Here is a 16,779-nt window from a genome sequence, read left to right as displayed (position 1 = left end):
GCATTTTGCCCTAGCGTAGAAGCCCATGGGGAGGTCAGACACCTAACGAGGCATTTTGCACCCACTTGGTATACCCCAAGACCTATTGAAGCAAACACCCATATAGATACCAACTAGGATCCATTCATTTACTATTAATTATTGACATAGTTACTTAAAATAGGTTTACAAACCCAATTCACATATAGTAATGACACTATATTATATGTGTATTTATGTATATATGTCTGTGTGTATAACACAAACATACATATAAATGAATGTAAATGTATGCGCCGCACACACACACATACAGTGCCATTACTATATGTAAATTAGGTTTGATAAAATTATTTTAAGTAATTATGTGAATAATTAATAGTAAATAAATGGTAAACATTAATAGAGGAAGAGAATTGTTGGAACTTTAAATAGGTTATGAACTTGGGATGTATTTGTTAACTAAAGGTGAGTATTAGGAGTGATAAAGGTTGTGATATATTTAGTCATTAACCCTTTCCTATTATGTTGATTGATGAGATAGTTGAAAAAAATGAGCTTGAGATACTATTTTCACTAGCTAACCTAAAATTAAAAATTGAGGTTCTGACCAAGGTTAATAATCTCAAGATGTATTTGTCGAGATGCGTGGAGCATTTTATTCCGCTTGCTAGTCAGCATGTGAGATCCTTGATATAGGCGTCATGGAGTAAGCGGTCTATGGTTAGCTTCCTTTGTGGTTTAGTGACTTCCTCCTCCCTCTGAAACAAAACCTAGCTTCTTCCTTTGAGCCGAAATTGAAATGGTACCTCATCCTACACCTCTTCTTTCTCTTCCTCCGAGTTCTTCCTCCACCCCTTCCTTTTTGTTCAACATTGACACCCCTTCTCGCATGCCTTCGACACTCATATTTCTCCCCTTCCTCTTCCTTTGACTTCGAGGTTCCCTTTTCCTTTGTGACATCTCGAACATTGATACTAGTGGCACTATCATGAGTTGGTTGGGGACCGAGATCTTGGCTTGGCTCAATATTTTAGTCTCTGGTTCCAAGGTTTAAAATCTCAAGCCGTGACGAGGTTTCGGTCTATGACTGAAATGATAGTGTTTTGGTATCGTATCGATGTTTTGATGCATGGTGTCAGTAATGGATTGAAGTTGAAAAAGGAAGGAGATGAAGCATATCTATGTTGAATGCATGGTTTTAAATCTTGTACCATGTTGGGTGAAGCCAAAACATATCATTCCAGTAAATTATCGAAACTTGATACCACTTAGTATAGACAATGTTTCTTTCTTTACTTCATTTCCTTCTTTCTTCAACCTCCAATTTGTCACCAGCACCATACATCGGAGCGTCGACACGATATTGGAACAATATTTTTCTGGTCAAAGATTGAAACTAGGACACAACTTGAGTTTTTGAACCTTGGTGCCGAGTGGTATCGAGTTTTTGGTGATTTACTGGAATGATATGTTTTTTCGCCTGACACGGTATGAGATTTCAAACCATGTTTGGTTCCAATAATGAAGTCATGTAGAAGCGTAGTATATGAAGAGTAACCCGTAGGTAGGTATCTCAGTAATTTAACCCTAGATTCTGAGATCTCAAAGGACCATTCTTATTGTTGTGTAACTCATGTTATCCGTCACTAGTAGGATGATTATAATTTTAATGGAGACTTTATGTTTATAGACTATTATTTTATAACTTACATTTTAAGTAATTTCTCTTTCTTGTAGGTTCTTCCTCCACTTTGTTCTGAGCTGCGGAATATGGTAATACAACCAATCATTCTTCCTATGATCCTTAAAATAGCTGAGTCGCAGGTAAAATTTGCAAAAGTTCTTCTTATTTGCCTTTTGCTTTTCAAAATTTCCTTCTTATAGAGCACTTTACAAGTTAGGTATTTGTTCAATTTATTACGTAATAAGAATACATTTCCATTTAGTTGGAGACTAATTTTGGCTAAGTTCTATTCATTTTCCATTGGTTGTCTTAATTTACATTTCACCAAGCAACTTGATAATCTCTCTTCTAATTATAAAGTTAACTTTTATCCTTTTGATACGGTTTTTTGTTTACCATGTGGAAAGTTCTCTAGCAATCAGTATATAAGAATATATAAATCTTCAAAATTGTTTGAACTTTAAATGATTAGGGAGTAACTAATTAGCTAATCCTAGATGTTCTTTTCAGAATTATTTTTGAGCTTCTCTAAGAGTTTACAAAGAGGGTGATTGAACAGAAGCCAAGCACTAACTTGAGATTTGTATGTCACTGTATGATAATACACTTTGTTCATGCAAGGTCAGCTAGAGAAATTTTTATCCATTGACTCACTTAGTAATAGTATGGGCTCATAAAAAATGCCAGCATGTTGTTCAGAAGTCTAGTATACCATGTAATATGATTAGTTTCAGAAAGACTGGTGTCTCTGTAAGTAAGAATAACACGATGTTAGTATGTACATGATAAGATCCCATGTCATATATACAGGGAGAACATTGATTAAATGGAAGAGGAATGGGAATTTTGACACATTTGAGGGAATATACCTTCAGATGCCAAATTCTAGATACCTAATACAAAAATGATCTATGATTGTTAATGGGCATCCAAGAAGCTGCTAATTTTAAAGAAAACAAATAGTTCTAGATAAGATATAAGGGATAACTATTTCTAGAGAAAATAAAGGAAGATATTCTAAATAGAATGAGTAATTGATGGAATATTTGAATTAATCTCATTGTTAGTAGGATCCTATCAGTATCAGTATGTTGCATAAGGTCATAAAGGAATTATCTTGCAAGTGCCAAGCTGTGCTGTCTTGAGGAGTAGTTCAAAGACTCTAAATTTTTGTCTACCTTGCAGATGATTAAAATATTTGGCATATTCATGTTTGCTGTGCTAATAAACTAAAAACTTCTAGCTAAGCACATTAGAGGCTTTTATTTCTAAAGAAATAATTAATTATTGAGAAAAATAAAGGGATTAACTAATTCGAGCGAAAATAGAGTTAGTATTCTAAATCAAATGAGTAATTGAAGAATATTTGGTTTGATCTCCTTTTTTTGGCATCCTATCTGTACATTGCAATTATAACTATTAACTAGTATTACAGTCTTAAAGAATTATCTTGCAAGTGGTGCTATAACTGGAGGAGTAATTCAAAGGTTCGTTTGAACTTCTGTCTTTTTTTTTAATGCTATTGATTAAATATTTCGCATATTATGTCTTGAACCTACGAAACTAAGGATTCTGGATAAGCACAACAAAAAATCTAGCATATAAGATGCTTCTTTTAGAAAAGATGTGCCTTTAAGCAATGGCAAGAGACGTTGTTTGAAAGTTAATTAAAACAAAGGTAGTTGACTTGAATGTCTTTAGAAACAAAGGTGTAAACATAAAAGATACACCTGAAACTTCCAAGTTAGACTGCCCTAAATAGAGTTCATTGGTGGGACCCAACTTCAAATGTTGGATTTGCCTATTTTACTTGTAGGATCCACTCATTGCAATGGCATGCCTTATTATGTACATCCAGTCATCTGCTCTTCACTTGCTGTCATTACAAAATGGAGGGACATGGGCAAGTGAATAGTGTTCTGATTATTGTGTTTCCCTGCAAGTGACTCACAAATTTAAAATTCTATTATTGGTGTTTTAGTGGAATTTCATGAGTGATCTTTATTATACTTTTAAAATACACTGAATTTGAGCCTAATAAAAGCATGCAAACTGATGTTCTTGCAGGACAAAAATGATTTTGAGCTTTCAACTTTGCCTGCACTTGTACCAGTTTTGAGTTCTGCATCAGGAGAAACACTTCTTTTACTTATAAAGAATGCTGAGCTTCTTATACACAAAGTAAATCAATTTTGGTAACTCTTTAATTCTGTAGATATAGGCCACAGTTCTGACTTGTGTTTTATGATACAAACCTTTATATATATATATATATATATATAAAGAAAATCTTAATTTCCTTGATTGTTTATGCTCAATGATATCTGTATTTAAATGTCCAGTTGGACCTATGAACATGGTTGGACATCTGGTTATGGCATTGATGATTGCTAAAACATTTTAAACTTTGTATTGTGCTGGTGTGATAGCTTTGTCGCTGATGCTTTCTTTATCTATAGAATCCTTGAATGATGTGTCAGCTTTTCAGATCCTTGTAGACAATCAGCTTAGTGTCACTCTTTGGTTGTACTTCATGATATAAACTCTTGTAATGTTCTTCAGGGTTTAGTTGTGGATTAATGCAGGCTTTTTTTGTATCCATATTCATGTTGTACTTTGCAGTTGCGTTATTAGAGCATCTATTATCAACTATGGTCTAGCCAATTTAAAATGAAGAAAAAAAGGTCATTAAGAACAAAATTGTCAAGTTAGCTTTTAGTTAGAGCTTTGTATAAGCTTTTGATATTGCTGTATTTTTTTCTGCAGGGTATGATCAATTTTTAAAAAAAGTTTTAACAATTTATTTTTTAATCATTGACATGGTTGTTCAGTTTGTTACTATCTCGTCTTACTTTGTCTCTCCAAGCTATTTTCTTAAACTAACCCAACATATTTAGCACTTTGTTTAAAGAGATTGATGAGTTTAAAGAACCATTATGCTTCATATTTTTCAGAATTTTACTTGCAGCCTGTTGATATTGTGTGTTCTTTTCTCCTGAACTGCAAATTTGACTTGCGTTGGTTTGCAGATTGTCCTTATGTGCTTTTCTTTAATTAGAATATCTACAGAGCATAGTAGTTGCTTTTATAGGACGTTCTTTTGCTATTCTGCTATATCGTTGGTGCATCAGTCTGCCTTTATGCACTTTACAGTTACAAACATTACTTCATGCTGAATGCACTTTTCCAGGCTAGCCAAGAAGATCTGGTATCTCATCTACTTCCCTTGTTTGTTCGAGCTTTTGATGATTCTGATCCCCGCATACAAGAAGAGGTTTTGCGGAGAACTATTCCCTTGTCAAGGCAACTTGATATGCAGGTTCAGGTTCTTATTTATATATGCATGAATAATAACTTTTTTTTATAGAAGTGATGACTTTGAAGGGTTATGATACTTGAGATGCATATGTAAGTGTTAAATCTTTTCTGAGACGTTGTCAGTTGATCTTCCCATCTCCTATCAATCTCTTTTCCAATTTGTTGAAAATGTATGGTAAATAACCAACTAAAATTATAAATTCAATTTATGCGGATGATAATTTTTTTTTCAATTATTCAAAAACCTTAGGAAAACAAGCATTCTAAAACCTGAATGTATAGCTAAACTTCATGATCTATATTCAAGTTTGATTGAATGATGCCTTTCAATTTATAACATCTTAATTAATAGCAGTAATTACTTCTGTAATCAAGTAGTTTGTTAATGATCTGCTACTATTGCATCTGGCAAAAACAAAGTCACACCGTATATTGGTGTATCATTGCAATAGGGAAATGTAGCTTGTTTGAATTTTGAACGATTTGTAGAAAGCTTTAGCCTGCTTTTTGGTTCAATTTAATTTATAAACTACTTTGGCAATAAATGTTTTGACATTTGATTTTACTTTTTCTTATTTCCATTGATGGTAGTCACACCAACGGTTTTTTCTTTGGTACAAATATTTTGCTAGTAATCACACACTCAGGTTATGGTGTTGATTTGAATGAATTACATATATTTGTTAGTTTTACAATACTGAGAATTTGAGATAGTGATCTGTAGTTCCCAGAAAAATTTACTCTAGATTTGAATCATAAGTAGATCATTTATAACACTTGAGGAGGAAACTACTGAATTATTTACAAGTACATAAAGAACACTATACTCATATTTAGGAGTCTTACATAGTACCTAATATTATAATATCTTATGCCACACTGATTATATGCATATAGTATTAATTCTTTCAACTCTGACTTTATCAAACTAGTGCATATATTGATCTATGTATAACTTGTTATGTAAAATAGAAAGATTTAACAGGAAGGGAAAAAAAGTGACTGTGATGCTTGATGAAGATGAATATACAATATTGGTGAAACAATTGATGAACTTTGATTGCAAAATGCAATGGATTGTTCTTTGAAAGAATTGACATCTGAAAATAATATAAATATGAATTGATTTGATTTTCAAATGAGTAAAAACTTGAATCTGCAAGTATAATCTTCTTCCAACTGTCTCTCTAGCTGAAGATACATAGGATTCTGAAGTTGGTTAACATAAAATAACAGCATGAAGAGTTTTAGGGATTTTATTTCTACTTTTATTGCTACCAATTAATTCAAGGGCGATCAAGTAGATTCTGATATAACTCTGATAGATAAGAAGATGTTAAAAAAGTTACTAAGTAATGTATAGACAATTACTCGAGAAAATGAAAATGTTGATAGTAGAACAACACCCAGCATATCTTTTGAAGTTTTGACCAACAGATAAGTGAGATTAGACTTCCAACATCTACTCTAAGAAGATAGAAATGTTGAGAGAGATCTGACGTTTTGATCATTTTATTTTGACAGAGGAAGAAGATGCAAGGAGAGACATCAATTCAGAGAGAAGGAGATTTTAAATGGCAAGAGAATAATTAGTCTCATCTTGGCGTGTAGCAATTTATCAAAAGACTGATGGATGCAAAATGATGGAAAAAGAAAGAATTTATCAGTATGTTGACTTGAGACAAACCAGAGAAGAGAGGAAGACTTGAATGAAAATAAATAGTGTACATGCGTTTTGTAGTGCTATTGTTATTTTTTCAAAACTTGGTCCCTCTTCTTTAATACTCTCTCTTTCTCATTATTCCTACCTCCCTGATTTTCTATCTCTTTTGAATTACCTTTTGTACTATGGTGAGTCACCTGGACATCATTAGAGTAACCATGCCTTCGAGAGCCACCCCCCTTTTACTTCCTTTTGTTCTCATCTCCTATATATATTTTTCTCTCTTTTTATCACTATTGGATTGGCCTAGCTCGGGCATAATAAGGGTCGTGGTGGAGCAAGGATGCACTATTCTTGGCCATGATCCCCATATCTCGCACTTGCTGTGCATCTCTGACCAAGAGAAGTTTCCATTGAGTGGATATTGATCTAGTTTGAAATCAAGGGATGGATTGACTGAGGTCAGTCAATAGTTGCTTGTGCGGACTTTGATTTTCTGCTAATTTATCTTTCAAGGGCCGGGCGAGTTGGCTTCTAGTGAGTAAAGAAAGACAACAATACTTTTCAAAATGTGTGCATAGAGCATCCACACCAGCTTCCTTATCTAAAATGCATAATTTAAGATAAAAAAGTTACTTTTTTAAATTTGGATATCCACTTTTCAATACATCATATATCAACTTCCCTATTTCCTCTCTCTCCTCTATAATGTTTAGGGAATGGAATTTATTCCCTAAATTTAAAGAAGTCTTGTTCATAAATGCATAATTTAGGGAATAGATAGGGTAACTGATGCAAAAGTTTTTTTTTAGCTATCCTATCCAAACTTTAGGAAAAAAATCTTCGAATAGGGTATCTGATGTGGATGCTCTTATAGTTTTCCATAAACTAATTTGGTAGTATAAAAGCAATATCACAAATTTAATCCAATCAATAAACTATAGCGTAGATACCATTTAATTAATAACTATTGTTCTTAGTGATGGTGCAATCATGCTCTACCTTGGTCTTGTTAGACCAAAGGTTTGTCTGGGCAATATGCTATGCCTTGATGTTTGGGCAATATGGCTTGATGTTAGAGCAATTATGTTTGGAAAATATGATTAAGGTTAAGTTAGGTTGATAGGTCAGGTAGATTAATGGTGTCGGGATATTTAACTTGGAGAAACACCGAGTTAAGGTTGACTAGTTGATTGGACACTTGACAAGTGGAAAGTCCAACACTTGTCGGCAAGTGGAGCATTGGCAAAAGTAAAGAGAAACAAGTGTTTGGCATGTAGAAAGTCCAATAGGTGTTAGCAAGTGGAAAGTCTAACTAGAATTGGCAAGGTGAAAGTCCAACTGGGTTGGTGGCAAGGTAAAAGTCCAACTAGGGTTGGCAAGTGATGGAAGTCTAGGTAAATCAAGGTTAGCCTAGGTAGGGCAAGGTTGATTGGATGCTTTGCAAGTGAAAGTGTAGGATGCTTAGCAAGTGAAGAAAGTCCTGATACTTTAAGGTTGAGTTAATGCTAGGCAAGTGGAAGATCCGGAGGTTAGAGGCTTCTAGGCTAGTGGAAATTCTAGTGGGTCAAAAAGGATGCAAGGTTGGGTAAGTGGAAGTCTCAATGAGTTAAAAGTAACTGACACTAGGTAGACGGTGAAGTCATAATAGTCAAGGTCGATCGGTACTAGGAAGATGAGGAAGTCTCTATGACGATGTCTCTTGGTAAGACGTGGAAGTTTAGGAGGCGTGACCTCTTGCTCGGGAAGTCTAAATGAGATGAGAGTCTACGAGTGACCTTAGTTTGGATTTCAAGTAGACTTGACTTGAACGAGGAGTCAAACTTAGAGTTCTTTCATAGTCAGTGTTTCAGTTGACTTCTGGTTAATTCGATAGGGAAGTCGACTTGGGTTGGATTGCATGTGAAACAAAGCGAGTGTTTCTATCCGTGGGTTAATCAACTGTGCAATTGACTGAGGTACGAATAGTCGATTAATGAGTAGGAATAGTCTACTGCTAGAATAGTAGAAATCCTTGTAGAGAGTCATTGATCTAACAAGTTAGATGTGTGATTTCCGCAAGTGCACAAGTAATAAAATATCATCCTATGGAACCGTGAAGTCGAGTATCAGTCCAAATGTAAGTAGGCTATTTACATGAATCGAAATCAAGAGAATTTATTGTGAAAGCAAACGAATTAAGTGAGAAGTTGTGAGAAAATCGGATTTAAAAACAATTCTAGGACTTCGGTTTTACCACGATGATCATTGACACTCTAATTGTAATCCCCTCTTTTACCTCAGTGTTCGATATGTTTTAAGGTGGTTTATCCTAAGGTAACCGCTATTTCCTCTCGGACAATAGTAGTGTATCTACCAAACGTGATCCCTACTTTCGTGGTAATACTACTAAGGCAATCGCTTTCTCAAGGAGGTTGCTATCACGATGCCTCATGATCCTCCATACCGCTATACCTTACTTCGTGAGGCCGAATCAGGGTAAATCCTTTATGTTCTGTGAAAACCAATGGTACCCTCGAGAGGTTTTGGACTACTTTCATAAACAAACTCTCAAGTTCCGAATTTATAGGTTGGAGAATTAGGTTGACCTCTCAGTCTTTCCCTGTTTCCATATGATATGTTAACGCACGCTAACACCATTAACATGTAAGTATACTAAAATCGAATCATGTATTAAACACATCACGCGATAAAAGAGGAGATTAATAAAACACATCGAGTTACCCCCTAATTCTAGAATTACGGAAACTACTCCATGAAAATGGAGATACAAGCCACAGGCATAGAATTAAGCATTCTACAACTCATATGAAAGAGAGAAGAGTAAGAGAGCTCAGTCGTAGATGTCGATGTCGTCTTCGAAAGATCTCCTTGGCTCCTTGGTGGACGGAATCCTTGCGGCTCCTTGGAAGACGACTCTCTCCTAGGGTTCTCTAATCCTTGATCCTCAAATAGTGCCCCTAATCCTTTTATAGCCTCAAATGTCTTCCAAATCTTGCACAACTTTCCTAGAAAACAGGGGTGTTGCCACTGTGCAATGACCGTGTTGGGAAGCATGTTCAAGCCGTGTTGGGAAGCACGACTATGCCGTGTGGCATGCTAGATGTCTCCTTGGCCGGCATTAGGAAGAACACGGCCACACGACCAGACCGTGTTTTGTACCGGAAGTTTTGGTTGATGCTCTGATGCTCATTCTGCTCCAATGGTAATGCACAGGGGACACGACCAGACCGTGTTTTGTATTGGAAGTTCTGGTTGACGCTCTAATGCTCATTCTACTTTGATGGTGATGCATGGTCGTGTCGAACACATGCTTTCAATGCTTTTCATCTTAAATTGAGCTCCAATTTCATGTCTTGTCAATAAAACACGCCAAGAGTAGTTTTCCAAACTAAAAGGATAGATAGTGTAAAAGCTAAGAAACTATGCAAAATATGCTCATGCATTGCAATAAATGTATTCTAAACAATACCAATAACTTGTGCATGAATCACACACATCAGTTGTTGGCAACAAGAAGCCTTTCAAATGAGGATTTTGGTAGTGAACACTGCATTTCTTAAGCAATCAAATGTGAATGAAAGCAAGCAAGCAACAAGTAAAACAAGCTAAGAAGAGTTTCATCTTGTTAATGTTTCTTATGTTGTAAATTGTTTTTAACATTATATCTTCTTATTGCCTATGATTGTAAGCTCATATTCTATGCTATGAGGTTTCTCTATCACTAGAAGGTATTCTAGAAGGAAAAAGTATAGAGGGATTGTTGGAGTGACTCATCGATGAGTTATAGGTCGTGGAATAGGAACCGAAGGTTCCAAATTATGTAAATGATAAGTGTTTGCATTGTTGTGTTTTGTGTTTATGCTTAATATTTTGTTACATGCTAAAACAATTGTAGGCATCAGCCAAGCAAACAAATGATCAACTATTCCCCTGTAGCTTTTCCAATGATCCAACATCAAGTTTAAAATTAAAATCACAATTAATCCAGTTGTATGAGTCTATAATTTCACATTTACCCCTGGTGACTCATTGTTTAGGAGCAAAACTAATTTTATATAACATAACAAAACCATGTCGACATGCTTAATATATAATCCCCATTAGTGGGCCATACCATAGACTATATATATATATATATATATCATTTTAAACATTTCGCTACAATAGCTCTTACCTTGTACAAGAACTCCCAAAATGTTTCTATTTTGAGCCCTACTTGTCTATTTCAGTCATGGATAACAACTATTCTCTTCAACAGGATTTTCCTTTCTTTCATTACAAGAGAAGCACCATCTCTTCCTAATTCCTCCAAAAATCCAATAATCCTAATTTCTTTTCTCCTTCTACTCCTATCCGTTTTCTTTCTCCTTTCCTCTTTCTCTTTATTTATTTTTTAATTTTCTTCTTATTTCCTCTTTTCATGATTCTTTTTTCTAGTAACAAACTGTTTCTCAAAATTTTCAAACCCTGATGTCTTCTTCAAGATCGAGTTCTCCAAGTTTCTACAACCCCACATCTCTTCCTTTAATAGAAATCCAACCACGCTTATTCTAGAAGATCTTATTCTTACCACTTTATCCATGAAGATCCAGTTCTCCTACGACCTTATCCATGAAGATCCATAGGCATATGTAGTCAAATACAAATGCCTTATCTTCTTTTAGCACCATCTAAACTTATCTGGGGCATGCATGGTCAAATACCATGTTTTTATCACTACAAGATAACTACAATATCACAGAGTAAAATGCAAATATGCAATTGATACATAAATAAGGAATTACATAATAAGCTGACATTAAGGCAACATGTCCTTTGTTAGCATTAAACCCTATCTATATATGGATGATCTATATATATTACCTTCCTTTAGCTAAGCCATGTACCATGATAAAGTTCACAGTTGAAGGCAGATTTATCAGGCAAAGGCATCTGATGCTATATATAGTAGTTAGAATAAATTCCATCTAAGAATTTTCTACTCCTTCCCTTTTTCTTCCTCCTTTCCTCTTTCTCTTTCTGTCTTTTCTTTTCTTTCTATTTTTTCTCTTCACTACTCCCTTCTATAGTAACAAACTCTTTCTCAAGATTTGAGCAAAACCTAATCTCTCCTCTCCCCTCTTCAAGATTAAGTTCTTCTCCAAGTTTCCACAATGCTCGCTTCTCTCCCTTTTGTAGAAATCAAAACTCATGCTTATTCTAGATCGATCTTATCCTTACCACCTTGTCCATGAAAATCCATGGGCATACATAATCAAATACAAAGGGCTTTCTTTTAGCACCATCCAATCCTATCCATAAAAACCATGGCTATGCATGGCCAAATATGTTCTGATCCTCATTTTCTCTTCATAAAAACCATGAGCTACACTAGGTTGACAAAAGAAAATCATGTCCTTATTTTTACAAGTACCACCTCACTTTATTAAGTTGGGGATAGGATTCTTAATGGGTTGGGTTCTCTACATTCAATCCTCACGAGAAGAGAGGGGGCTCAACAATGAGAGGCTATTTGCATGGGTCACTCGCATTGAGGATGAGCCAAGGATGGTGTTACAAATGCTGTGGCCTCCTACTAAGAATTTAGTAGAAAACCATAGCCCAGGAGTATACACTTTGATACTTAACAGAGAGACTATAATCACATTTATCACTCAAACATACACCCATGTGGGACTAAATTATATGGGTAGAATTATTAACTGACAAATCTAAGAAAAACGAGCATCTAAGACTTACACCAAATATAACAAACAATAAAGCACAGGGTGGGAAAACACTAGAGAATAAAATTTGAAAATTAAAATTCCATATGCTGGGCAATTGATGTGCATCACCTATGATTTTATCTTTTCATACAGTAGTATAAAAGACAGAAGGAAAAAAGTTGGTAGAGAATAACTATATTATTTTTCTAGAAGATAAATAGTGTTCTAGTCAATGGCTAAGCTTTTTTATTTGCTACCCATGCTATAATTTTAAGTGATATTGAACTACAGTGTGAGGCTACAGGTTAATCTCAGTATTTGTAAAATTGTTTCCATTTTTTGTTTTCTTGAAAAAGAAATTGAAAATTGTATAAAAAAATGGAAAACATTTGTACATCTTTTTGATACTATCGTATGACAAATATTGTTTGTTACACTGAAGCTGATTGATGTTACCCAAGACAAGAACAAATTATCATAAAAACCATCGAGAAATTAGAAAAATAAGGCAACGAATAATGATGTGTTTTCAGTTTTCATAAACAAATATAAATATCTCCCTACTTGTAGTGGCATCCTAGTTTTGAAGGCAAGCCTTTTTTTTAACCAATAAACTCTTGTACACAAGCACTATATAAAGTTTATTATGAATTATTGGGTGCTGGTCTTTCCCCATACTTCATGCCCCAAAACAAGACCTAATCTTTATCTTCTTCTTTCTCTCTTCTTAAGTGTTAGTCATCATTATATAATTGTTTTTGCATCCCTTTTAATGTCCACATCTTAATATCCTTTCCCACCTACATTTACTGTCACGGCAAACTTAGGCAAACACTCTACCATCTCTTTGTTAGAGCTGATAGAGAGCTAATAGAACAACATTTGTTAGCCGAACTCTGCTAATTTGATCAGCTTCCATCATTTCTACTTGTTGCAAAGTTTATAATATACACTAATTTAAATTGAATCAATGATGATGACTATCACAATATTTTGAGTGTATTGTAGTGGGGGTGTACATGTTGCACAGTTATGCTTCTATCTTAATTTATTTTAGTTGAAAAATTTATAGATCTTTTGCATGATGAGCTGCTTGCTATTCTTCTTGTTGTCTATACTTTGTTGATTATTCAGCACGTCCCACTTTGTTACTATGTAGCTAATTGATTGTGTTTTCTTTCACAGTTAGTGAAGCAAGCTATGGTTCCTCGTGTTCACAGTATGGCTCTGAAAACTACAGTTGCTGCTGTAAGTAGAAAATTTAAATCCAACTGTTTCTTTCATTGGGGTATATGTCATAGCAGTCATAGCCTTCTTTGGTCAAGTTTAGCATGATCATCAGCTACATGCAATATCGGATTTTTGTGTTGGTTCTGACACTAATTTATTCTACCATGCATAACTGAAGGTTCGATATAACTCCCTGAATTTCAAAATTTCTTGAACTGACACGACTCACGAGTATATGACAGTAAAGTCTTTGTATGTGATTCTGTTGTGTCTTGCCTTGCTATATTCAAAACCATAGGAATGATAAAACTTATTCTCAGATTATCTTTTTACAGAATTCATGTTGTCTTCCTTTTTATAATTACAGGTGAGAGTAAATGCTTTGCGTTGCTTAGGAGATTTGGTTTCAACACTTGACAAACCTGCAATTTTGGATATCTTGCAAACACTGCAACGATGTACTGCTGTGGACCACTCAGCACCAACACTTATGTGCACACTTGGAGTAGCAAATTCTATTTATAAACAAGTACATTGAGCTGAACTTGTTGTCTTAGATACTTTTTCAGTTTATTTTTTCAGTTCACTTTGAATTGTTTCCATTTTGTGTTTAATGTTCTCGTTTCACATAGATATTTCAGAAAAAATGTTTTCAAAGAAAAATATATTTTTTTTCATAAAATTCACTTATTTATTTGTGTTGAACACTAGGTTTACCTTTTTTGTGTGTGTGTGTGTATCTTCTTTACTTTGTTATTTCCCAAGGTAACAATTCCGGGTTTGACTTTTTTTTTCCCCCACTATGTAGTACGGCCTAGAATTTGCTGCTGAACATGTGCTCCCCCTGATTTTCCCCTTGCTTATTGCTCAGCAACTGAATGTTCAGCAATTTGCCAAGTACATGCTCTTCATCAAGGATATCCTAAGGTGCACAATGGTAGATATTTTTTCCCTTCATATACAAGTATAAAAGTAATTTACAAGTTATCCTCTTTCAGGAAGATAGAAGAGAAACGGGGTGTCACAGTGTCTGATTCTGGATCTCCGGAAGTTAAACTCTCTGCCATGTCAGCTAATGATATGAAGACTGAACCATTGTCAAAACTAACTGAACAAAACTTATCAACCAAGAGTAGGCCGTCATGGGATGAAGACTGGGGTCCAGCAGTAAAGAAGATCGGCAATACATCACTTCCTGGGAAGGCTAGCCATCAACCTGAACAGTCAGTACTAATTGTGCAGCAGGCGCCTATCCCTGATATTCCTTTGCAGTCTTTGACTGCATCATCTAGCCAGCATACTTCTCCAACATGCACTCCTGTCGACATAGAATGGCCTCCTTCCAACTCATATTCTGGGTTTGGTACAAAATTGGGTGTTAATGAAAACCAGAATCCCATGGGGACTTCTAACAATTCTTTTAATGATTTGGATCCCTTTGCCGATTGGCCACCAACATCAAGTAATTCAGCAAGCAGCTTAGGGACTGTAAATGCACCATATCAGAGTTATGGAATTTCAGGAGTAGGCATGATGAGCAGTGCAGGATTTTCCACCAACAGTTCTATTGTGCAGTTACAGAAACAAAATGGGAGTTTGATCTCGAACCTAAACAATCAAGGTGGTTTGCCAATGAAAAGTCAAAGTGTTGGTCAGCTGAACCGTCCATCTGCGTCACTTGCTGGAGGTCAAGGCTCTGCATCAGGTGTGAGTTACTTCAACCCTAACAGTAGTGCCACTAAAACTTCAGACATAGGATCGATATTTGCCTCGGTTAACAATGGACAGCCTACTCCTAGAATTGCTCCACCACCAGCAACTGCCATTGGAAGAGGACGTGGCAGAAACCAAGGGAGTGGCAGACAATCAAAAGCATCACAGTCTAGACCTCTTCAGGGACCATCGGAACAGCCTCCCCTGTTAGATTTGCTTTAGTCGGAAATTTTCTTCTTGTTATTCTTTTCATGTTTTGAAAAAGTTGGCCCTTATCAGCTCCACCAGAAAATCATCTCTCAGAAAATGCAAGCATCTGTGGAGTTTCTATTGTTCTAGTTGCACTGTGGCAAATTGATACACCTCATTCAAAGTGTCCATACATGTGTTATCGAAAATTTATCCAGTCACTCTTGTCTTGTATCAGCAGTGATTTTTTTCTCCTGTCACTTTCAGCGTTTGTTTGACACAAGGAAATGAGTCCATAATGGAGTGCATCTGTCAATTGATAGGTCAAAGAATTGACTTAGTCATGGTGAGATTTTTTTTTTGTTCAAATAGTTATGGATTTTTTGGTTTCTAATATATGACTAGTTAAAGATGCATCTAAAAGTGTGCGCAAAATTTCACTATGCAAGTCATATGTGAGACTATCAATGTACTCATAGAAGACCCAAGACTGGTATATGATTTGATACAAGTTTCAATTTTTTTTTGGATGAGTTAAAAATTTGTATAGTCTTGGTTCAAAAATCTTTAGGGATCACGCAGGTCTAACAAAGTATCATATTAGAATAAATACTGAGAAAATAAATACTGAGAAAATTATGTTTACGGTTCTATACTTGCACTTTTTTCAATTTTAATCTTGTTATAAGTTGATTTACGTTTTCAGTTTTGAAACTTGCACTTTTTCTAATGTTACTCTAGTCAATTTATGTTTTTAGTCTCATAACTTATAATATTTTCTAATTTTAATTTTTTTTTTTTAAAAAAAAATCAAAATCCATATGGGTCATACAAAATAAAAGTCATATGGGTCATAAAAAAATTAAAAATTTCAAATTCAAATTACATTTCCATCATTAATTGGGCATTTTCGGTGGAAAATTTTAATTAACAAAATAGATTGGAATTTAAAAATATTTCAAATTATTAGATTAAAAACATAAATTGACTCATAAAAAGGTTAAAATTGAAAAAAATATAAGTTACAGGATAAAAAATTTAATTTCAAGGATTGGTATATATGAATTTATTTTTTTAACAATCTTCTCCATCTAGCTGTATAATTTGGATTTATTAAGTTCATCTAGGTGAATATAATTATTTTAAGTTCATCTTGGTGAAGATATTTATTTTATCCTATAAAAATTAATGTCATCTAGTTGATTGAATAAATAATCAATTGACTATATTATAAATGAGTTGAGATGATAGATTTAGGAAAAATCAAAATATTGTTCCTTTTCTTCATA

General features: G+C 34.7%; 1 protein-coding gene across 2 annotated transcripts in view; it reads left to right on the top strand.

Annotated features, from left to right (window-relative positions):
* LOC122009886 (SCY1-like protein 2) overlaps nucleotides 1–15,724 on the top strand; it is a 34,438-nt gene extending 18,714 nt beyond the window's left edge. For both annotated transcript variants that reach the window (XM_042566197.1, XM_042566196.1), the window contains 7 exons: nucleotides 1,720–1,806; nucleotides 3,734–3,847; nucleotides 4,857–4,985; nucleotides 13,544–13,606; nucleotides 13,956–14,117; nucleotides 14,397–14,515; nucleotides 14,587–15,724. In XM_042566197.1, coding sequence (XP_042422131.1) covers nucleotides 1,720–1,806; nucleotides 3,734–3,847; nucleotides 4,857–4,985; nucleotides 13,544–13,606; nucleotides 13,956–14,117; nucleotides 14,397–14,515; nucleotides 14,587–15,523 — 1,611 coding nt within the window. In that variant the 3' untranslated portion in view covers nucleotides 15,524–15,724. The remainder of the gene's footprint in view (nucleotides 1–1,719; nucleotides 1,807–3,733; nucleotides 3,848–4,856; nucleotides 4,986–13,543; nucleotides 13,607–13,955; nucleotides 14,118–14,396; nucleotides 14,516–14,586) is intronic.
* Nucleotides 15,725–16,779: the final 1,055 nt, after the last annotated feature.

Source organism: Zingiber officinale, chromosome 8A, assembly GCF_018446385.1.
Source record: "Zingiber officinale cultivar Zhangliang chromosome 8A, Zo_v1.1, whole genome shotgun sequence".
Taxonomy (NCBI): Eukaryota; Viridiplantae; Streptophyta; class Magnoliopsida; order Zingiberales; family Zingiberaceae; genus Zingiber; species Zingiber officinale.
This window is presented reverse-complemented; position numbering and strand designations above follow the sequence as displayed.